Source organism: Geotrypetes seraphini, chromosome 3 (genome assembly GCF_902459505.1).
Source record: "Geotrypetes seraphini chromosome 3, aGeoSer1.1, whole genome shotgun sequence".
Lineage (NCBI taxonomy): Eukaryota > Metazoa > Chordata > Amphibia > Gymnophiona > Dermophiidae > Geotrypetes > Geotrypetes seraphini.
In genome coordinates this window covers 166,754,864-166,779,200 of record NC_047086.1, presented here as the reverse complement: position 1 = coordinate 166,779,200, position 24,337 = coordinate 166,754,864, and the positions used below count along the sequence as shown (strand labels likewise).

Genomic DNA, 24,337 nt, shown 5'->3' with positions numbered 1-24,337 from the left:
TAAGAATTCTATTGACAACATCCACATTAAGAGTATAATCTTTCTTATACTTTTTTTTTTTTTGTAGTTAGTATTTTTACTTTTAAACAAGTCTTCTAATAATTATAGCTTTAACAGTATTAATTTTAAAACTGTATTGAAACTTTTTTCTTCCGTTTGCCAATTCAATATATCAGCCTTTCCTCACAGTCATTTCACATTAGCTTAAAGACAATTCGGTAGAATCAGCAATTTTTCTTTAGTTAGCTACTATTCTTTTCAATATCAGCATTTCTTCTTTATTGCCTCACCATTCCAGCTCTTCGATGTCTTGCCGTTTCAGCAGTGAAATAAAATCTGCAGTTTTGAGTCTTTTCACAGTTTTAAAAGAGGGTAGATTCAAACTGCCAGCTCTCTCTCCCTCTCCAATTCCTTTCGCTGTCAGTCACTCACCATATTATTTAAACTTTTTCCCTCTGTCATTTATTTGTCTCCGATGGTGCACCGATCCGTCACTTATCTTCAATATCACGCCGTTTCAATGCTTAGGAAAAAAAAATCGGCAATCCTCCTGCAGCTCTCCTCTCACAAGCCCAATCGCAGCTGTGATATAGGAGAGCGAAATTCACTCAAGTAATCTGTTATTTCAATTAACTTTGAGTTATTTTTATCTTTTTTTTTAACGACTCACTTTTCTAAAGCCGGTATTCCTCTCTTTCGGCTTTTCACTCACAGGCTGCCTCAGCGCTGCATTTCAATTCTCACAATATCGTTAGAGATAGAAAACGGTACTTTGCCTTCTCAGCTCTCAGTTACCTCAGGCTTCGTTTTTAACTTCAGCTAAAGAGGTCATCTCATTTATACTATGTTCTTCTTCTTTATCAATTATTTCTTTGATGAAATTATCCAAAAGGAAAAATATTTTTTTATATTTTGTGCCTAGATGGTGAGGAGCTTTGCGACTACACTTCCATTCGTGTCTCGCGTTAAGCCACGCCCCATTTGATCAACTCTTTGTTTTTCCAAGGATATTAAACAAATCCGTTCACACTTTCCTTACTAAATCTCTGAGGGGATTTTGTGTTTTCTGGCATATTGCTTGTGTAATATTCTTCCCCTTGCTGTTTTCTACTAATTTTCTCATTTTAAGGCTTATTACAATCCTTTCGCAGTCTTCGTGAGATAAAAAAATATATATACACATTTTTTATCAGGAGGTTATTTTCTCCACAGTAAGCCACTATGTCGTTGTAATTTATACTTCATAGCATTGGCTTTTCTTTCCCTGTAGGATAGTTCCTCCTTTTTATCCTCTAAGGCTATTCTTTTCATGAGAATCATGCTTTCGTTGCTTATGAAATTTCTTTCCTCTTTTATTCGTATCTTTTCTGGGACTTGACTGGTTTCAACTGCTCATTTGGTCTACTGCTCCATATGGGTGCATTTCAAGTTTCAAGTTTATTATTTTTGACAGTAGTCCTTTCTTATTTGATTCCTGAATCTTTTTGGCATCTCCATCGCCTATATTTAGATTCTTCTGCTTCTAGGAGGTCATTTATTATTTTCTCGCCTCCATACATATAAGTTTTCTCAGAATCCTCCTTTTACCTCTAATAGAGCATGGAATTCCTCTATTCATGTTTTTTTCCCCATTATATTCCTTCTCTTGTATCAGATATTAGGTTTTTGTGAGGCAGCTCGAATTTTCTGAGTTCTTGGATCCCAACTCTCCCTCCATACCTTGCTAGAGAGTCCCACATGTTAGAATATGCTCCCTGATTGTCTAAGGATAAAGCACAGTTACTTACTGTAACCGGTGTTCTCATGGGACTGCAGGCAGATATTCTCACAACCTTCCACCCCCCCCAGTTGGCTTCTTTGCTTGGGCATAGAGCTGACAAGCTCGCGAGCTGGCATCGAGTGGGAAGGCACTCGCACATGCACGATGTGGACAGTCTAAAAGCTTGCTAAAGCTTACCGTGATACTATACTTTTCACTGTCCATACCAAGGCTCCATGGATGACGTAATCCACATGTGAGAATATCTGCCTGCTGTCCCAGGATAACATTTGTTACGGTAAGTAATTGTTCTTTTTTGTTTAATAGCTCAATAAAAATGAACTATGTCTCCTGAAAACAAGCTGGAAAAGTCTATGTATGAACTTTTGAAAGAGAATTCTAATATTCCTGCAGGAAACACATGAATTAGATGAACAATGCTAGTAAGTGCAAACTAGAGCCATTCTATATAATAAAAGGTTAGTGGCGCATGCGCTTTTAAAAAGCGTGATTACTGCGGCCATGGTGTGTGATCCTTGGCCGTGTTCCATTTTAGAACCCGGCCAATGATCACTCTGGCCACTCCCCTCCTCCCGCCCTCACCAACCCGAAGGAAGCTCAACAGACCTCCCGCCCTCACCTCACCAACCCGAAGCAAGCTGGACCATACCTCCCGCCCTCGCTCACTGCTGCTGTCGCTGCCGCTGATCCTCCTCTTTGGGGCAGCCTGTGATCGTGGCCGGCTTTGGCGGGCCTCGCGGGCCGCTTTCCGGCCTCGGTGGCATGTTCCCTCTGACGCACGGGATCGCGTCGGGGGGGAGCGTGCTTCCGGGTTGGGGAGCGGCCTGCGAAGTTCGCTGGGGCTGGCCACCACGATCGCGGCCTACTTTGAAGATGAGCAGGCCAGAAGACGCCGGGATGGAGGGAGGGTAAGCAGGGGGATTAATTCAGGGGGCCAGAGGGAGAGGGAAAGGGGCCATGGAGAGATAGGGAGAGGGAAAGGGGGCTGCTTTGTGGGGGAGGTGTGCTGGGGACGGACAGTTTTACTTGGGGGGGGAAGACAGAAGGGACCATGGAGAGACAGGGAGAAGGAAAGGGGGCTGCTTTGGGGGAGGGGTGTGCTGGGGGGAGACAGAAGGGGCCATGGAGAGATAGGGAAAGGGAAAAGGGGCTGCTTTGGGTGGGAGGTGTGTGCTGGGGGCAGACAGCTTTGCTCGGGGGGGGGGGGGAGACAGAAGGACACAGATGGCGGCCAAGGAAAGAGAGATAAAGAAACACAGACAGACAGACACTCTATTCTAGCACCCGTTAATGTAATGGGCTTAAAGACTAGTGTTAAAATAAAAGCAATGAGCCCAATATTAGTATAAATATCAGAGTCGCTGATTTTAAGTCTGTCTGGTCTCTTTCAGGCTGGAGTGCTAGATTATGAAACATTTGCTAAGAGCCTAGAAGGTCTTGAGGCATGGATTTTGGAAGCTGAAGAAGTGCTGAAGGGACAGGACCCTAACCGTTCATCTGACCTTTCCACAATTCAGGACAGGATGGAAGATCTTAAAGTAAGTAGACTCACTGATTTCCTTACTCCAAATAAAGTCCTCTTGCTGCCACAATGGTGGTTCTTCAGCGTCAGGAGCTCTGTTTTCCACTCGCTAATCAGGAAATGCTTTCCTTCTTGAGTACTATTGTTTAGGATGATACGTGAATTAAGTGGAGTAACTCTCCGGTTTGTGTATCTGTGTGATGTGTGCTTTTAATTCATTCTTGCAGAGGCAGATGTTGAAGTTTAGTAGCATGGCTCCTGACCTGGATCGTCTGAATGAACTGGGTTACAGGTTACCTCTGAATGATAAAGAAATCAAGCGCATGCAGAGCCTGAATAGATGTTGGTCTCTCACCTCATCACAGACTACAGAAAGATTCAGGTAAGTCACCTGAGAGCATGTGGACAGGTTAGGGATGCAGAGGACTGATTCAGCCCTACTCATGGAGAGGGGAATCGGACATCTTCTTTAAAGATTGGCCCAACAATCCAAATGCCCACATGGGATGCATCTGCACATACACTTTTGCTAAATTGCATTTCTGCATTGTTAGCATTCTACCATGAACTTATTTGCCCTACATGACAGGCAAATGCATTAAATATAAAAGGTGTGAAGAGAGTGCTTCTTCAAGAAAACATTTTGATTGAATTTGTGCTATTTAATTTAATTATTGATAAATTGCCTGTTTTGCACAGTCCTAAGCAGTAAGCAAAAATAAATGCACACAAACTTGCATACATGATGCAAGACTAATACATATTTGAATTATTCAATCCAAGTGGTAAAAGGCTTCAGACTAAACAAGCCCAAGATTTTTCTGTTCCAATAAAAAGCTAAGGAAAATAGAACCAAATTTTTGTGGGTAGAGATGTTTATCCATATAAAAACATGGTTTGATATTTCTTTACTAGAATGTATCACAAAATAATAGGATTAAACATTTTTTATAACCTTATAGATTTTTCAAGTCCAAAATATCAAACTGCAAAAAGAGAAATCTCACCAAATCAAAAAAATACATCTAACAACTTGAACTGTGGTACTCATTCAGAGATAAGTGTATTTTTTTTCTTCTTTTTTAAGAAGCTGATGAGTTTAAACTGACCTTAGGGTCGGTTAGGAGGGCTGGTGCAATTTTTTTTTTTGTAATCATTTTTATTAGAAAGGGTTCAACAAGATAACTGGAACAACACTAATACCAAAAGTGCAAATACAGAAATGCAAATACAAACAGCTGGTGCAATGATGTGACAAGTATATCATTGCTGGCTTGGTGGTTACACTATACTGAGCACTCACATTATAATTTTAATTGGATTTTTTTGATTTGGTGAGATTTTTCTTTTTGTAGTTTGATATTTCTTTATCTGGATTTTGCTCATATATGGTCAATATTCAGCTGGCAGCAGTTAGCATTTTTTTTAGGGGGGGTAAGGAAACAAGAAAGCAGCCGGTGCTAAACTCCCATGAGGAATAATAAAGAAACAAACCAAATACTGTAGAATACAATTGCAGTGGGCCCAGGCTCATTTATATTGCATCTGTGGTGTTTTCATTGTGTCATTCACCAGCTGATAAAAGTCTGCTCCTGATGCAGCCATGTTGGCAAAACATGGCCATGTCGGACACTTTTTATGTCCTGGGAGAATGTTAATAAAGTCTGTGTTTCTGTATTCTATTTAGTCTGCTTCTTTACTACTCCATAGCATATTTTTATGCGTGGACTTTTGTTGGCTAAATTAAAACTGGATATGCAAGGCCCGGGTGGGGGAAGGGCCCTAAAAGTGGATGGGCTAGGGGTAGAGTTGGTAGACATGAGTGGGTCTACTATTATGGTGTTGGAAGAGGTGTCAAATTTTGTTAAAGAATGGGAAGGAGGTGGCATCAGACATTGTTGTAGCATGGGCTTCACTACTGCTACAGCTTACCAGGCCTCAACCTTGTAGTTATGCGGGTGCCAACCAATATTCAGTACTGGCACCCACATACCTAACCAGGGAAATTTAGAACTGCTGTTTATGTGGTCCTACATTGCTGGTTGGCTTTGGGGGCACTGGCACTGTATATCACCAGCACTCACAACTTGTGCCTCTGCCTCCAGAATGCCCCTCTCCTGTCCAGTTAGTACAGATATTCAGTAGCACTGCCCAGTTAAGTGCTAATTGAATATTGGCGGCTAGTTTGCTGAGTGCACTCAGGTTCAAAAGAACTATTTACGTTTTACTAATTTCATAAGAACATATCTTATGTTCTTATGAAATTAGTAAAACATAAATAGTTCTTACTGGGTCATACCAAAGGTCCTTCAAGTCCAGTAGCCTGTCCTCACGGTGGCCAATCTAGGTCATAAGTACCTGGCCATAACCCAAGGATTAGCGATATTCCATGCTACTGATCCAGGGCAAGCAGTGGCTTCCCCCATGTCTTTCTCAATAACAGACCATGGATTTTTCCTCCAGGAAATTGTCCAAACCCTTCTTAAAACCAACTACGCTATCCGCTCTTACCACAACCCTAGGTCTCCACTTATGTCTCCTGTGGAGATGGTTAAGAAGTACCTAGTGGAGATATTGGGATTGCTATCTGATTCTCACCCCCCCCCCCCAAACTAAGGTGTTTAATGTACCCACTGAAGGGAATATACAAAGCAACACGATGCTCCCACAGAACCACAGATCAGAGAAGAAACAAGTGGGAAAATATCGATGTTTCCAAACACAAACTTTTAATATAAACAGGGATTCAATTGTATAAATATAAATGAAGGACTCAACACTGCAAGTATTTCAGTACAGAAACCTGTACCTTCTTCAGGAGTCTGAAGGGAGAACAGGCTTATCAGAGCAACAACAAAAGCAGGGAGTCATAAGCAGGAAATATAACTGATTTTCTGGAATCCTTGTTGGACTGTTTTACCCAGAGAGCCACCTTAGTAGTTTCCTTTGCTCTAGAACCTGAGAGTAACTCTGTCTTGAAGTTATATTTCCGTCATTTGAATAATTTGTTTGTGGGTTCTAAAGTTAAGATTTTTCCTGATTTGTTAAAGATAACACAGAAGAAATGTCAAGAGTGTTTGGCCCTAAGAGCCAGGGTACTGGATCTAAGTACTAATTTCTTGTTAAAATTTCCTTGTATTTGTTAAATTTTGCATTTCACTTCTTTGAGCCTAAACAACTGGATGGTTTTTTTTTTTAAGAGTCAAGAGAACAATTGAAAGTGGTAGTTGCTCCTATAGATACAAATGCTGCCTAGGCTAGCAATTCTTGCCTTGTCTGGTGATTTGTTGTTACTGGAATATTTACTAATTCTTCTTCAATTTCCTGATTTGAGGATGAATTGTAATAACTTTTTTATTTCCTTATTATTTCAGTATATAAATTGAGATGTATTAATTGTCACAAGTTGTGATATTTAAAAAGCTGAATAATTTGAAAATACAAATAATAAAAAAAGAGATTTTCTTGGCTGCTTAAGTCACCTTGAATATTGGCCCCATCTTATTTATTTGACTCCACCTAACCCCGTTGATTGGATTTTAATTTTAATTACTTGCCTTTTCCAAATGCATTCTCAAGACGAATTCCAGTTAACTATACAAGTTATTTCCCTGTCCAAATGGCTTACAATCTTAAGCTGTATCTCAGGCAGTGAGCCTAAAGGTAAAAGGAACAGTAGTGAGAGAAATGAGATTTGAGCCCTGTTTTCCTAGTTCTCAGCCTGCTACAGTTCTGCTACATTTTGATGGTTTTAATAGTTAAAACAGTAATAACAATGAAGTATACATTTTGTGATGAGTGGATTAAAAGCTGCTAGTTATCCATTTCTCCGACTACTTTAAATACTGTGGAATTCCCTGCCTTATTGGCTGCTTATATGCACTGCTAATTTGATTTTCTGTATACACTTTAGCAAGCTGCAGGCCTTTTTACTTCAACATCAGACCTTCCTGGAAAAGTGTGAGACTTGGATGGAGTTCCTGGTGCAGACTGAGCAGAAGCTGACTGTGGAGATTTCTGGAAACTACCAGAGTCTACTAGAACAGCAGAGAGCCCATGAGGCAAGTCATGATTCAATGTACTGAAGAGCCATTGTCTAATATAATGGGGAAGTCAAGTTATTCTATAATATATTTTATCTCGTTTCCATTGTAGTAGGAGGGAGCTCCTAGTAGCCCTTTGCTAAATTACATTATAAATACAAACGGCCTCTTTTTAGAAAGCCGTGCAGCAACACCCCCGAAGCCCTTTAAATCTCTATAGGCTTTGGGGCCGTTAGCGCGGCTTTGTAAAAGAGGCCAAAAGTATCTCGCTGACTAAAATAGAGCTGGCAAAAGCCTCAGGGCATCCTACATACTGTGACTTCACCTAGAAATTAGTCTTTCACAGATATGTCGGTGACATGTAGAAAATGACAGCAGATACAGCAATATTGTCTATCCAGTCTCTTCATCCAGAGCAGCTGTTCAGTTCTTCAATCCTTTTGTCTTACATAAAGATCCTTTGTACTTCTTCCATGTTGTTGTTGCTTAGATTATTCCTACATTTATTTATTTTAAAAATTTCTATGCTGTCTAAATCACATTGATGTGAGGGCATACTGTAGCCTTCTTTCATGCCACCTTCTTTCATGCCACCTTGATAGAAGGATTCCCTACTTAATAGTGCAAGGCCAGAGACCAAACCTGCATTCGTCCATAGTTCAGCCTGCAACAGTTTCACTTTCCCTTTGCAGACATCCTTTTTGTGTTTCTATCTTTCAGTTTTTATTAGCAGCCCATCAACTGTTATGGGCCTTGAAACTACATTCTTGTTTGTTCTCTTTAGAGAGGCTCTAGAGGGGAACAGGGGCCATGGCCCCACAGGCAAGGGATCTGAGCATGGGGGTAACCTGCGAGAAAGAAAGAAAGGAAGGAGGCAAAGGACTCAACCAGACAAATTCTATCCATGGCCTAGGTCTGGAGGCTGAAAAAAATAACAAAAAGGCTGTACCACATACACCAGCTAAACTCTTTCCATCTGCTGGTGATAGAAAAATACAGGCTATACCTCAGTGAGGTCACTGGAAATTGTCCATTTTTTTCTCTACCTCCATCTGCTGCTGTTATGTTCTTATCTATGAAAGTTTTTATGAAATATGGGATCTTTACCTTTGAATTGAATGAACTTTCACAACTGGTGCTGGAATACTGAATTGCACCATTCTAGGAAGATGACATTGGAACACTCTCACAAACAAGTAGTAGGGATCAATGGAAGGCCTTTCCTGCCCAAATAAGGGCAACTCCAGAGGTAAAAACAAAGGATCCAAAAGTTATTAAAGCACCAAATGGCAAAAACAAACTAAAAGGCTTGACATGGAGCTGTATTTTGGTGTGAAGCGCCTGCTTCAAGAATAATATGTAAGTGCCTACACTCACATTTCCAAGTTTATTAAATTCTTGATATACTGTCCAATCTGTAAGCTTTCTGGATGGTTTAAAGTAGTCAATAATAAATAGAGTAAAAGGAAATTACAATACAGTATATATTAAAAATGATAGCGGAACATTTGTGCAGTAAATGGCCATAGTGATCCACAGGTGCACCCAGGATACTCTAGAGTGGAGGTCAGTGTATCCACAGATGATTGTTTCCTATGCCTAGTAAAAGTCCATGCAAGCCTCCACAACACACTTTCTTTGAGCCAAATGAAGTTTTGGCATTCCTTCATCGAGAGATTGAATTAGGGGGCGTGCACACGGATGTGTACTTAGTCTCACAGAGAATGTTCCTTCATGCAGAGTTCCAAAACACACTCCCCATTCGTATTCATGAGGTCCAGTTTCTTCACCTCCCACCTGGGTTCCGTTACTAATTACTAGACCAGCAATAGACTGACAATGATCTGTGCCCCTGAGCAATAAGGCTAATGAGCCCCTAACTACCTATCCAAAACGAGTAAACTAGATGATAAGGGGAGTGGGCTCCTTATTACTGGGGGACCTTGGACACTGCCCTATTGTTTCAATGGTCAGTCTACCCCTAACTGGAACAGTTCTCCCTGCAGTGAATCCAGGATTTCCTTACTTCTATATGTCACCGCAATAGGAATATCTCAATCTGGGAGATCTAATCATCAATTTTGTGAATGTCTTCTATTAAATCTCTGTTTTGTCTGCCTGCTGTGTTACAACAGCACATTTGTTCCAGATTTAAAAATTACTAGACCCAGGTTCATGGTTGGCCGCAGTGCTATTGGATGCAGGAGACTTGAGAACAAATGCTAGAAGGAAGTGAAGAGGGCAAAGGTGCACCTGCTGGAAGGAAGTAGGGAGGGAAGAGGGCGAATGCTGGATAGAAGTAGGAAGGAGATAGAGGGTAAATTCTGGTTGGAAGTAGGGGAGGAGAGATATGGCACATGCTTAGATGGAAGTAGGAAGGAGGTAGAGAACAAATTATGGTTGGAAATGGGGAGGGGAGAGTGATTACATGGTTGAATGGAAGTGAGGAGAAGAGAGTGGTCACATGCTTGGATGGACATAGGGAGGGGAGAAAGGTCTGAGTGTGTTATTTTTTCACCAGTTTGAGACTCCTGGTAGTTGAAACATAGTCCATGTCGAGCCAGACGATGTAACAGTGGACGTTTTTGTCTGGTTTTCATCAGTGGTTGCTAATACATTGTGGTTCGTTTGAAGACTAGGCTGACTCTGCTCTTTTCCTTTGGACTTTCCTTATATGCAGAGCTGTTTTTCTCTGTTATATAGTCAAGGGTGACACACATTGCTTTCTCTTTCTCTGGTGTTGTACTGTGTGAAGAGTTTGGCTTCTTAAGACTTCCCCCCCCACACCCCCTTTTTACAAAACTGCACAAGAGGTTTTTAGCGCCAGCCAGCGTGCTGAATGCTGTGCGCTGCTCCAACGGTCATACAGTTCCTATGAGCATCAGAGCAGCCAGTGCTAAAAACCTCTTGCACAGTTTTGTAAATAGGAGAGGGGGGTCATTGTGGTTACTTATTATATACTGAATGAGGGTCTGTACTCTGTGTGGATGAAAGAGATGTAGTTTCTACTGTTGCATTTACTGCACAACCCATCTGTTCTAACCTGGTTTGTTTAGTTTTCCAGTAGGTTTATTGATGTTCTAGTGCTCACTGCAATGTGTGTTCTCTATTCCTGTCTTTTCCTAGGCAGGTGCATGTTGTGTGTCTTGTGGAAGTTACTGCTTTTATGGGAATTGCTCTATAGGTTCTGAGTGATATTTGTAGTGTTTTATATTACTTCACACTATGCCTGGTATTGGATTTTGGATTTGGATTTATACCACACTGTAGGCGTTGCTACAGGGTAGCAAGTGCCACCCCCCCAAAAAAAAAAATGGCCTGATACCCCAATTCAAATGGCCATGGCTCTTCCACTATGGCTACTTTTTGTGGTGCGTAGCAGTGGGAAGTGGCAATAAAAAAAAGAGTGCCATGAGACTTTCCATCTCAGATACACTGCTACACATTCTGTCGGTTCTGGTCTCTCCCCTCGGAACAGGAAGTGATTTTGGGGGTGGGGGGCATGACCCATAAAGCAGAGCATGTAGCAGTGCTTATGAGATAGAAGGTCCCACTGCTCAGTGTCGTAGCTAGGGAGTTTGGTGCCCCTTGCTCTTCCCTGCCACTTGAGCACCTCCCCCCCAGCCCCACGCTGCCTGAGCGCACCCCCCCCCAAGTACTTTTTGAAGTGTTCACCGGTACAAGCAGCATCTTCCACCTGCTGCTCACACTGGCATCAGCTTCCTTCTGACATCATGTCCTGGTCCCGTGACCAGGAATTGACTGCAGTAGGGAGCCAAGGACAGTGCGAGCAGCAGGTGGAAGATGATGCTCGTGCCAGTGAACATTTCAAGAGGTATAGGGAGGAGGAGAGGCACTGGCACCCCTACCAAGATGGCGCCTGGGCAGACCCCTGCCCTGCTACGCCACTGCCGCTACTTCACTCTTATTGCTGCTGCTGCTGCTGCAAACCACAGAAAGCAGTTATGAAGATCAGAAGAGTCATCAGAGAGAAAAGAGGTGCAATTTTGGATGGGGAAGGGGAGGAAAGCAGAGAAGCTGGACTGGGGGAAGGAACAGAAGAGAGAGAAGATGTAGAGGAGAGTGTAGCACAGAGGTTAGAGCTATAGCCTCAGCACCCTGAGGTTGTGGGTTCAAACCCTGTGCTGCTACTTGTGACCCTTGGTAAGTCATTTAATCCTCCAATGCCCCAGGTACATTAGATAGATTGTGAGCCCACTGGGACAGATTGGGAATATGCTTGAAATACCTATATGTAAACTACTTTGAGTGTGATTATAAAACTACAAAAGGTGGTATACAATCACAGTCCTCTTCCCTCTTTAACATATGCTTTCACTGGAAAAATTTGTGAAATAATGCTATCATTTTCAATGGGTATTTTATTTGGGTGGCTGAAACCAACTAGTGGGATTTTTTTTATATATATAAATATATAAATCCCTTGGGACTTATAAGTGGCAATAAATTAGTGCCCTGATATCATGCACTTATTTATTTATTTCGATTTCTATCCCGTTCTCCCAGAAGCTCAGAACGGGTTACAAGTAGACATTCACAATCGTTTGAAAACAAACTAGTCATGACAACTAATAGGTTACAGTACACAATAACAGAGCTTATTCTAGAGACCAGACTGGTCATAGCGATGAGTACTAGGAGAAGTATATTGAGGAGGCAGTTTTTAATGGCCCGATTGGCGGAAGAGGAAGGTCTTTACTGCTCTGTGGAAGATCGATAGTGAGTCTTAGGGTCTGATACTATAACTATGCCTAAATTGGTAGGCAGTTAGATAAATGATACCTACCAGATGTCATTCAAAGTTAGGTGCCATATATAGAATCACTCCTTGTGGCACCTAAATCAAGTTAGGGGCTGGTATATTAGGCCAGAGTTTTCTTGGCCTAAAATACCAATGCCCAACTCAATTCATGTCCAAAATCTACTCCTAGCCACACCTATTTTTCAGGTGTAGACACCTACTGGCTAATTACTTTTTTTTGTCTTTAATCATTGGTGCTTTCAACTATCCGTGCAAATTAATCAATTTTAAAAAATTAAATTAGGTGCTTACATCAGTAGGTGCCATTTATAGAATCAGGTCCTTAGCACCAATTCTTGGTACCAAGCTTCCATTATATTAGAATACTAGGGAACAGATGGAGCCGTTGCATGCTTCCATTCTGATAGTCCTAGCTTTCCTGCATGTCAGTCTAGAGAGAGCCCCTTTTGAGCCGCTCAGGGATGGCGATCGTCATGGCAAGATGCATTTCAGAACTGCAAGCTCTCTCTTGTAGCGAGTCTTTTCTCCAGATCATGGAGGCGGGAGTAACCCTCCATACTGGTCCATCTTTAGGATAAGTTTTAGTCTTTAGCTAAGATAAGTCTTTAGACTAAGCTGGCATTGGCGTGCCTGGATTTAGGTTGTCAACAGTTACATCAAATCAATAGAAGTTGTAACTGTTTGCATCTAATTGTGCCCTGAAGTGCGTGTAATATATAAGAACATAAGAATTGCCATACTGGGACAGACCAAAGGTCCATCAAGCCCAGTATCCCATTTCCAACAATGGCCAACCCAGGTCCCAAGTACCTAGCTAGATCCCAAGTAGTAAAACAGATTTTATACTGCTTCTCCTAGGAATAAGCAGTAGATTTCCACAAGCCATCTCAATAATGGCCTATGAATTTCTCTTTTAGGAAATTGTCCAAGCCTTTTTATAAGTTACAGGTGTAACTCAGAGACATGCCCCTTACCTGTCCATACTCTACTCACTTACATGCTAAAGAATTATGATGCATATGTTATAGAATAGTTAGTACCTGGCAGCTATGTGTGTTATGATGTGACTTGCATTTTGATTTGTAATCTGTAGAACTTGGTGTGCATATATAAACGAAAACTTACTTATGCTTTCATGTGTTTAGATTCTCACCTGTTATGTGATATCTTGTGAAATGGACAAATAATAATCTTCAGGCCTATTCACCCTCTTCACTCACATTTTTTATTCTCTCATTTCTTTGATTAGCTGTTTCAGGCAGAGATGTTCAGTCGTCAGCAGATTTTGCATTCCATCATCACTGATGGGCAGCGTCTCCTTGAACAAGGACAGGTGGATGACAGGTACAGTATGCTCTTCAATATTTGCAACTGAGAAAATATTAAGTTGGAGTGTTGGGATGGTTCAGTGGCTCAAGCAAACGGGCTGTTCTTTGTGGTGGAAGAGATCTAGATCAAGATTGCATCCTTTCTAATGCTTTTCAGTCTAGAACCTATTATTACTAAGAAAGCTATCAAAATAAATATTAAAAAACTTACCCCCTCTTTTACAAAGGTGCGCTATGCTTTTTAGTGCGCACTAAACATGTGCTAAATGCTAACGCATGCATGTTATCCTATGGACACGTTAGCGTACACGTTGATTTAGCACACCCTAAACGCATGCTGAAACGCTTAGTGCACCTTTGTAAAAGAGGACCTTAGTTTAACACTAACAAAATGTAACACTTCAGATGTCAGTTACTCATTTGCATGATAAATGGAAGCCCTCAACTGTGTGTGCCTGGATTGGCCACTGTGAGGACAGGCTACTGGGCTAGATGGACCATTGGTCTGACCCAGTAAGGCTAGTCTTATGTTCTAACAAGACACATACTGCGACCAAGGCTTTATTTGAGGGTCTTCCCACAATATGGGAATGGTCAATCACAATAACATCCTAGGGCTTCTTATATCATACACTTCATATTCCCAAAAATAATAATTGTCAGGGTGTATTATTTATCATATATCATTAAAACTGTAGTGAACTACCTTAAGTGTTGTAAAAAGATGGGGGTTTTTTTGCAGTTAATAAAGTTTATGTCCCAATCTCACACATTCTAGTTCATATCAGTGTAAAATGAGCATGAGATATAAATCCAATTTAACATCCAGATACCTTTTATAATTCCTGGTCTAGCAGGTTGTTGGATAAGGTAAAATTTAGATTTACCTATTAATTTCCTTGAATCCTGTGATACCAGTCCAAACACCATCCATGAAGCCAGATTTCTGAAATTGATTATATTTTGTCAAAGATGAGTTCAATGGAAAAGCTTCCCTCTTTCTCCACTCTTGTTTCTATGATATATGTTTTCCGTTTTTACTACGATACAAGAAAGGTTGATGGTTGCTGTTGTCCAAGTACTCCTGGTGAGCGTTGGCTGGGTTTGGAGAGGTCTGCTAATACTTAAAATTTGGGCCTTTGGGGTTCAGTTGTTGCTTTTAGATCTGTTGATTTGGTAGAATTACTGGAGTACATCAGGTGGGCTCAGCCACTTATAGGCAGTGATAATATCACTGCATAGTTGTTCTCTCTTCCTCCATCTCATCGCAAGATGACATGAACTCATACATCTGGACTGGTTTTGCAGGATTCAAGAAAAACAATGAACAGGTAAGTCTACATTTCTCCTTTTCTGATGTCGGAATATAAACTAGTTTGAGTCTATCATGATAATAAAGGAAAGGCACCGAGAAGCACAGGTGACTTTTGTGTTGAGCTCAGGCTGCAGATCACGTCTTAGTTTCTGCAATGATTTAACATACATAATTTCATCAGCTTTTTTTATTAAAAAATTTTTACTTGTCGTTTGATTGACCTGTGTTTCAATTTTTTTTTCTTAAGAGATGAATTCAATTTAAAACTGGCTTTGCTCAGTAACCAGTGGCAGGGAGTAATTCGTCGGGCTCAACAGAGAAAAGGGATCATTGACAGCCAAATCCGCGAATGGCAACGTTACAGAGAGATGGCAGAGAAGCTTCGTAAGTGGCTGGTGGAGGTGTCCTACCAGCCTGTAGGCGGCTTGAGCAGTATTCCTATCCCACTGCAACAGGCCAGGGCCCTTCTGGATGAAGTACAGGTATGCTGAACAGTAAACGTTAACCTTAATTTGTTTTGGTTGGGTTTAAATTCAGATGTTGGCTCTTTGGAGGTGAAATAAATTCAACAATAAGAGCAATGAACTTTAAATAAAACCCAAAGTAGCCATATTTATTTTTGGTGGTGAAGTCCTAAGGCTGATCCTGTGTGTCAGTGCTCTCCCAAAGCAAATGTAAGCCTTTGGCTTACTGAGCATGTGCAGGGATTCCCACCTTCAGTGGCCTCTTCCCTTGCTACTCAATTTTTTCTCTAGCTGAAGAAATCGTATATATATATCTTAGAGGGGAAGGAGAGAGGGTAAATGTGACTACATTCCTCTGCTGTCTATGGAGAACCCCCGTTACAGGTAAGCAATTGCACTTTCTGGAAATTATAACATTTAATTTTATAAAAAGGCCATAATTTCCATAAGAAAAAAAACTTGTTGCAATTACATTTTGGGGAGAATGTCAATCAGACTTTGTGAAGTATCAGGTAGTATTTTGTATGCATATGCAAGCACTCAGCTAGCTTTTTTATTCACCTGTGTGTAGATGCCAAATATCCAGCTGAGTGGATTGGCTGGTGACTGGTGACCAGATAGAGCCGCCTAAAAGTGTTGTCTATCTTTGGCCATTGAGACTTAGCTGGCAAGCCACTGAATATTGGTATAGCTTGCTACGTCTCAATTGACCAAAAGCAGACCAGAAATTCAGTGCCAGTTGCTGGATAAGGCACCAAAATTGAATTTCTGGTATCGTCGCTGACCACGGGATATCATCTTCTATCATAATAGCAGTACTACCATGGTAGTATAATATGATTCTCCAGAGACAAGCAAGGTAGATGCAGGCACACGTACTCGTATTGGTGAAATCCTCAGACTGACTCTGTGTGCCGGTGCCCTCCTCTAGCAATAGTAAGCTTTTGGCTTCCTGAGCAGTGGCTACTTCTCTTGTTACTCAGTTTTTTCTTCAGTCACTCCAAAACGGTTGCAGCTCTCCTCTCTCTCTCGTACATACCACAGAAAAGAAAAACAACATATACTTCTATTCTCAGGAATATTAAAAAGGAAAAAAAAGAGAGGCCTTTTCAGTTAGTCCTTTTCAGCAGGCTCTCTCTGGACTTCTTAAAAAAAAAAAAACAACCCTCCATCGACGCTGCCACAGCACCAGAAGCAATGAGGTTACAGGAACTGCTGCTCTCAAATTCAGCAGTTCTCCCATCGTGGTGCTGACAACAGTCCATTCTGGACAACGGCATGATGTTGCCACAGGCACCAGCTGCCTCAGTTACACCCGTCCCCCAAGGCCCTGTTTCTGCATGGCTGGGGGAGGTGAACTGATAATCCCCAACGCCTTCAGACCAGGGAAGGACTACAGAACTCACGGAGAAGGCTGTAAAGTTGTCAGCACAGCCCAATGTTCAGCTCCCTCGCTGCTAGCCATTACAACACCGGTACATGAAGGCAGCACATGGTCTGCCCCAACATTGAGGCACTACACAAAGACTGGGAAGGCTCCTGTGGTCCATGTGGTCGTAGTCCTTTCCCACTTTAAGATAGCAACAGTCTACAGGAAAAGGTAAACAACCTAACCCCACTAGCAGGCTCCCTTCCCCTCGGAGCTCAGGTTCGGCCATGCAGGGGGATGTGAAATTAGAAGTCCATTTAGCCTCTGCTCCTACCGCCCTCCCACACCTAGCTTCAGTGATGGTGGTGGGAACTCAGTTCAGGAACCGCTGCTCTCACCCCACAACACTGAGCCTTTCAACAACTTCTCTTATAGGCTTACAGAGACTGAACTGCAACTGGCTCAAAATTTTAGGCAACAAGGTACTCATGAAGCAGTTTCTAAAACAGCTCATTCCAGGTACCCCTTCACCACCTGCTTCCTCTTGTCTGAGCAGACAGCAGGTAAGACAACCAAATAAAATTAAACAAATGATAAATCAGAACCTCACCATCTAGTAAGTGACCAGTGTGAAAGGAACCCCTCAGGCAAAATTACCACCTTCTCTACCATTCCCTACTCCAGAACTTTGTTATTAGGGGCATGTTCAGGTACAAACAATATCTTTCTTACATTTGTTCAGCCTTTTGTGCAGAATACTGCAGCCTTGTTGCAGGAGCCACAAATATCTGCTATTCTCCTGCTTTTCTGTTTAAAAAAAAAAAAAAAGAAAGAAAATCAATTTTATTAGCACTAAATATTGATGACGGCACAAAAGTGTGCGAGACTTCAGCGCGCCGACATTGCAGCGCCGAGAATTTGGCGCAAGACACCATCGAGCTGCCTAAAAGTGACTTTTAAAGAGCTCCGACGGAGGGTGTGGGGGTATCCCCCCACACTTTACTTCAGACTGTTCGCGCTGCCGTTGTGGGGGGTACAACCCCCCACATTATAGAGAAAACTTAACTTTTTCCAAAAAAATCAGGAAAAAGTTAAGTTTACTCTACAATGGAGGGTTACAACCCCCCCCCAACAGTTACGCAAAGAGTATGAAGTAAACTGGGGGGGTTCCCCGCTCATACCCTGCGTCGGAGCTCTTTAAAAGTCACTTTTTAGGCGGCGCGCTGGTGTCTTGCGCTGAATTGTCGGCACTGCAATGTGGGCACGCTTAAATCTCGCACGCGAATGACTATGAACCCTAAATATTAACCCTGCAGCAATAAATAGGAGATATTTTCTAGCTGTTCTCCAATTATGTGCTATCCCTTCCAAGGACAATTTTACAGTACCTGACCATGAACTTTTAAAGATCTTCAGCTTAACAATTAGCAGCCACCTTCTTTGATTCATCTACCTTCAAAGTGTTTAGAGTTGAAATATAAAGGGCAAAAGGCTCCAGGCTATCAACCACATCCCTCTATGGCAGGGGTAGAGAACTCCGGTCCTCGAGAGCCATATTCCAGTTGGGTTTTCAGGATTTCCCCAATGAATATGCATGAGATCTATGTTAGAGAATGACACGGTGGTGGTTTACCCGTGGCCACCTCATTTAGCCACGGGTGACCCGCCAAAACGGGGAACAAAAACTAACAGTCGCTGCGGGGACGGGGACAAGGCCATTCATCGCCTTGTGAATGGTCTTGTCCTCGCAGTGAGGCATGAAGGATCGCACGGTCCCCGCAGCCCACACCCGCCTGCCCAATCGATCCTAGTGTTTAGCCAGCTCTCTCCCTTCTCCTCACCTTAGTTTGTAGGTTTTCTTTTTTGGCGACCCACACGCTATCAGAGAGCCGCGCACCCGCTGCTGCTCAGTTTCGATCTTCTGCTCTGACGCAACCGGAAACAGGAAGTTGCAGCAGAGCAGAAGATTGAACACTGAGCAGCCGCGCGTGCGCGGCTCTTTGGGAAAGCATGCAGGTCGCCGAAAAACAAAACCTACAAACTAAGGTGAGGAGAAGGGAGAGAGCTGGCTAATCACTAGGATCGATTGGGCAGGCGGGTGTGGGCTGCGGGGACCGTGCGATCTCCCATGTTCCCGGCTCAAACTGGAAGGAGGGAGTGAAAGGGAAAAGGATTCTGGGCCAAGGGGATGAAGACGGAAAGAAAAACCCACAGCAGGAAAGAAAGGGAAGGACAGGCAGGTGTGCAGATGCTAGAAGCAGGGGGGGGGGAGAAAGAGGGAAAAAAGCTAGATGGGGTTGAAAAGAAGAGATACACTGGTATGGAAGAGGAAGATAGGGGAAATCTGGACACAGGAAGGTAACAGAAAGAGGGGAAATTATGTGCATGGGGCATAGGGACAGAGACATAAAGGGGACATGCCATGGGGATGGTATATGGACACGGGGGGGGGCAAAGGCAGATACATAGGGGAGATATTAGAAATGGGGAAAATAGGAGCACAGAAGCGAGATGGTTTGTGGGGATGGGACAGGGACCGAGCTCGCAGGCTCCAGTGGCTTGCACAAATTACATTGTAACGTGCCATGAAAATAAGAGGGAGGAAGGTAGATAGATAGGCCACGTGAGAGGAGCTGAAGGGTGGTAGAAAGGAACAGATGGTAAAGGAGGGAGGGAAGGGTGGTGGTGGAAAGGAATAGAACAGACATTGAAAGAGGGTAGAGATGAACAGACCCTGAAGGGAAATGTGGAAGACAGAGTGGGGAGAAGACGCTGGAAGGGAAGAAGACAGATGCCAGACTATGAGGGAGCGGAGGGAAGAAGATGGGTGCTAGACCAATTGGGGGGGGGGGGTGTGAAGGGAGAGGCACAGTAACAACAAATGGAAGACGCAGAGAGAAGACGCACAGTGGATGGAAGGAATTGAATGAGAAGATGTGGAAAGCAGAAACCAGACAACAAAGGTAGAAATAAAAATTCTATTTATTTATTTATTTTTTGCTTTAGGATAAAGTAGTATATTAGTTGTGTTGATAAAAATGTATAAACAAAGCCCTGCCAGCTGAACATCTCTTTCTCTAGTTCAGCAGCAGGAACTTTGATTTATAAGAAAGGAATAAGCTAAATATTACAGTACTAAGGCTTATATGGATGCAGCGGGGATGGTGACGGGGCGGTGAATGGGATGGCAGTGGCGGTGACGGGGCGGTGAAGGGAACGGCGGTGACGGGGCGGTGCAAAGGATGGTGGGCCGGTGACGGGGACAGATTTTTTCCCCGTGTCATTCTCTAATCTATGTGCATGCACTGCTTTCAATGCATGTTCATTGGGGAAATCCTGAAAACCCAACTGGAATACGGCTCTCGAGGACCGGAGTTCCCTACCCCTGCTCTATGGTTTTGGATTTAGAAATAAAAAAATCAAAATCAACAGAGTTCCTCAAAGGACAGAGCCAAGGCTGTTGGACTCCATTGGTAGGAAGTTAGCAACATCTGCTAAGGAGCTATGTTAGCTCTTAGGATACTGGCAAATTGCCTCCAACTGCTTCACTATCAATATTCCATTCTCCTTTAACCTGAAGGTGCCACATGTTTTGCAACACAAAATCATACAAACACCATTTCACAGATACCGATTGCTTTATTAAAACCCACCCAAAATTGACTGACTGGCTATGCCACTGTGTCAGCATAACGCGTAAGAAATGCCTAATAAGTGCACATTAGAATATTCACATAACATAAATAGGATGCTAATGTTTTGGGGTTGTTGTTTTTTTTTCCAGTGCAGCTTATGTAGCTAAGGAACCAATTGCAGCTATTAGGTAGATAGAAAATGATTAGATCATAATCCGTTGGGATACCCAGATGGGTAGCTTAATGCAAGGCACATTCTCTTCTATGTCATGAGTCTTACCACGATGTCTAACAATAATGGCAGCGCACCTCTGCAAACAGCAGCACTTAGTCTTCCCATACCTCAACAAATGCCTGCGTGCCACATTTTACATCCACTAGGCCAGTGGTTCCTAACCCTGTCCTGGGGTAACACCAGCCAGTCAGGTTTTCAGGATATCCCTAATGAATATGCATGAGAGAGATTTGCATATAATGGAAGTGGCAGGTATGCAAATCTCTCTCATGCATATTCATTAGGGATATCCTGAAGACCTGACTGGCTGGTGGTCCCCCAGGACAGGGTTGGGAATCCCTGCACTAGGCCACATAGCAGCAACCCTCTATCACAGGGATCTCAAAGTCCCTCCATGAGGGCTGCAATTCAGTCGGGTTTTCAGGATTTCCCCAATGAATATGCATTGAAAGCAGTGCATGCACATAGATCTCATGCATATTCATTAGGGAAATCCTGAAAACCCGACTGGATTGCGGCCCTCAAGGAGGGACTTTGAGACCCCTGCTCTATCGCATTCCACATGCATAACTTCACTAGAGGCCTTTACAGTAGCACCTCATGTTACATTCAGCTCAATGATCTCAGCATCTCTCACAATTGATTCCGGGTCCAGAATCTATTAACATATCTTTGCTATGGTGGATGCTTTTTCCTTCCCTTCAGGAAGGTCACCTAGTCCAGCCTATACCACCTCATCATACAATCATAACGCATGCCTCAACCACAAGCTTGAAAGCCCTTTTGGACCATCTCTGAACCCATGGCCAGTGGGCCCCGAAACGGGGAAAAACAACTTCTCCTATTCATCCATCACCTAGAGCACTGCACAGTCTTTTATGCCTTGAAAACATAAGAACATAATAAGTTGCCTCCACTGGGTCAGACCGAGGTCCATCTCGCCCAGCGGTCCGCTCCCGCGGCGGCCCATCAGGTCTGCGACCTTGAAGTGGTTTCTGCCTACTTCTATAACCTACCTCAAGTTATATCTGCACCCCTCTATCCCCTTAGCCTACTTCTATAACCTACCTCAAGTTATATCTGTACCCCTCTATCCCCTTATCCTCCAGGAACCTATCCAAACCCTCCTTGAACCCCTGTACAGAGTTCTGGCCTATCACATTCTCCGGAAGTGCGTTCCATGTGTCCACCACCCTCTGGGTAAAAAAGAACTTTCTAGCATTTGTTCTAAACCTGTCCCCTTTCAATTTCTCCGAGTGACCCCTAGTGCTTGTGGCTCCCCACAGTTTGAAGAATCTGTCCTTATTCACTTTCTCTATGCCCTTAAGGATTTTGAAGGTTTCTATCATGTCCCCTCTAAGTCTCCTCTTCTCCAGGGAGAACAGCCCCAGCATTTTTAACCTGTCAGCGTATGAAAAATTTTCCATACCTTTTATCAGTTTAGTCGCCCTCCTCTGCACTCCCTTGAGTATCGCCATGTCCTTCTTGAGGTACGGCGACCAGAATTGAACACAGTACTCCAGGTGCTGGCGCACCATTGCGCGATACAGCGGCATGATGACTTCCTTCGTCCTGGTTGTAATACCCTTTTTGATGATGCCCAGCATTCTGTTTGCTTTCTTTGAGGCTGTTGCACATTGTGCCGATGGTTTCAGTGATGTGTCGACCATCACCCCCAGGTCCCTTTCAAGGTTACTCACCCCTAGCAGTGTTCCCCCCATTTTGTAGCTGAACATCGGGTTCTTTTTCCCTACATGCATGACCTTGCATTTCTCTATGTTAAAACTCATTTGCCACTTATTTGCCCAGTCTTCCAGTTTCGATAGGTCCCTTTGCAGGTCTTCACAGTCTTCCATGTTTCTAACTCTGCTGCAGAGTTTGGTGTCATCAGCAAATTTGATAACCTTACATTTTGTCCCTGCCTCCAGATCGTTAATAAATATATTGAACAGTAGAGGTCCCAGCACCGACCCCTGTGGAACTCCGCTCGTGACCCATTGCCAGTCTGAGTATTGGCCTTTTACTCCAACCCTCTGTTTCCTTCCTGCCAACCAGTGTTTGATCCATCGGTAGATATCCCCTTGCACCCCGTGGTACCACAGCTTTTTAAGTAGCCGTTCGTGAGGTACCTTGTCGAAGGCTTTTTGGAAGTCAAGGTAAATGATGTCTATGGATTCCCCCTTATCCATCTGGCTGTTTATTCCCTCAAAGAAGTACAGCAAGTTCGTGAGGTACGACCTTCCCTTGCAGAAGCCATGCTGGCTCGCCTTCAGTTGTCCATTGTTTTCTATGTGTTCGCAGATTGTGTCCTTTACCATTGCTTCCATCATCTTCCCTGGAACCGAGGTCAAGCTTACAGGCCTGTAGTTTCCCAGGTCACCCCTTGATCCCTTCTTAAAGATGGGCGTGACATTCGCTATTTTCCAGTCCTCTGGGATCTCCCCTGTTTTTAGGGAGAAGTTACATATTTGGCGAAGTTTTACTTTTATACTGGTGTTTAGCTGTGAAAGCTCTGTGCTCATCTCTCACTCATGCTCTCACAGTTGTCATCACCCTCCTGTCTGAGCCAGAATACCTCTTAGTTCAGTTAGGAAAGAAGGACCAATATGGTAGTTCATGGTCTACTGAGAACCTAGCAACTGTGTGTCATATGCGCTGGATTGTTCTATCTCTGTGCATCTTCTTCCTGGAAGTGATGAGTCAGAGCTGCAGCAGCTGGAAAGCCCAAGCTGATATCTGTCCCGTCTGGACTTTTCCCGTTGGGATTATTTAAAATATGCTGAGGCAATAGAGCTGCTTCAGGAAATTGGACTTCTGCCAGACTTATTTGATTTTGTTTTTCAAATTTTTCTTCCAGTTTATGAATTATTTTAAATTTTATTCCATTGGTTTCACCCCTATTCTTTTTATTTTATTTACTGAATTCTATTGTTTAACGGTTCCTCCCTTCTATTCCTTTAATTCATTTAGATATCTACATAGATGGTGCTCCTATCTATGAAATATTATACATACTTCTCTCCTCTCCACTTCTTCCTGCCCTCCAAAGTCCTCCCTACCCTCTTCTAACCCCTTCCTCTGTAATGTCGCCTAGAGCTTGTATAGGTATGTGCGACGCACAAATGGAAGAAATAAAATAAATAAAATAAAATATGTGCAAAAACTCCTGATTCTGCACCAAAAAGGTTACTCTGAGCTTCCATATGTTAATGATCATGGGAAAGTTTAACCAGGTGACGCTGTTCTACATCAACAATTTGGAGGGTTCAGGGTCCTTGCACCTTTACAGAGCAGCCTACCTCCTCAGGTGATTTCCTCTGCCCCTCCGAGCAGATCCACAGACAGAGTACATTCAAGGACACTCAAATGTGACAGTGGACTCACTCAGCTGCAAGTTTGATCCTCACAAATGGTCCCTTGATACCAACATATTTCCTTTTTTTTTTTAAATGCAAAAATACAATGCAAAAAAGCAACAAACTGCAAGAACAATAGCAAAAAGCACTCTACAAAAATAGAAATCTGGGTTAATCATCAAGCAAAAGATATACCGTGTCTCTTCAGTATATGACAAAGCAACCCCTCTAAACCCAAAAATCCCCCCTCTCCCCCCAAAAAACAATAGAACCCCTCACCTCCCCCCCCCCCACATATTTAAATGGCTCCTTAGGAGGTGATGCACCCCAGTCATAGCCGTCTTTGCCACACCAGATAATACAACATGCCACAGATTTTGTTCACTCTGACCGGTGCATCAACATAGCCCAGGATGCTTAAAATATCCATTGGATGGACCATCTCTGGGATACCTTTCCACCAATCCCGGTTATCTCCAGGGACCTTCAGAAAGTCATTAGAGTCTC

General features: G+C 43.0%; 1 protein-coding gene across 1 annotated transcript in view; it reads left to right on the top strand.

Moving 5' to 3' along the window:
- SYNE1 (spectrin repeat containing nuclear envelope protein 1) overlaps positions 1-24,337 on the top strand; it is a 994,076-nt gene that overhangs the window by 802,542 nt on the left and 167,197 nt on the right. The window contains exons 118-122 of the mRNA XM_033936910.1: positions 3,172-3,318; positions 3,530-3,684; positions 7,216-7,363; positions 13,378-13,472; positions 15,019-15,253. Of these exons, the coding sequence (XP_033792801.1) occupies positions 3,172-3,318; positions 3,530-3,684; positions 7,216-7,363; positions 13,378-13,472; positions 15,019-15,253 (780 nt within the window). The remainder of the gene's footprint in view (positions 1-3,171; positions 3,319-3,529; positions 3,685-7,215; positions 7,364-13,377; positions 13,473-15,018; positions 15,254-24,337) is intronic.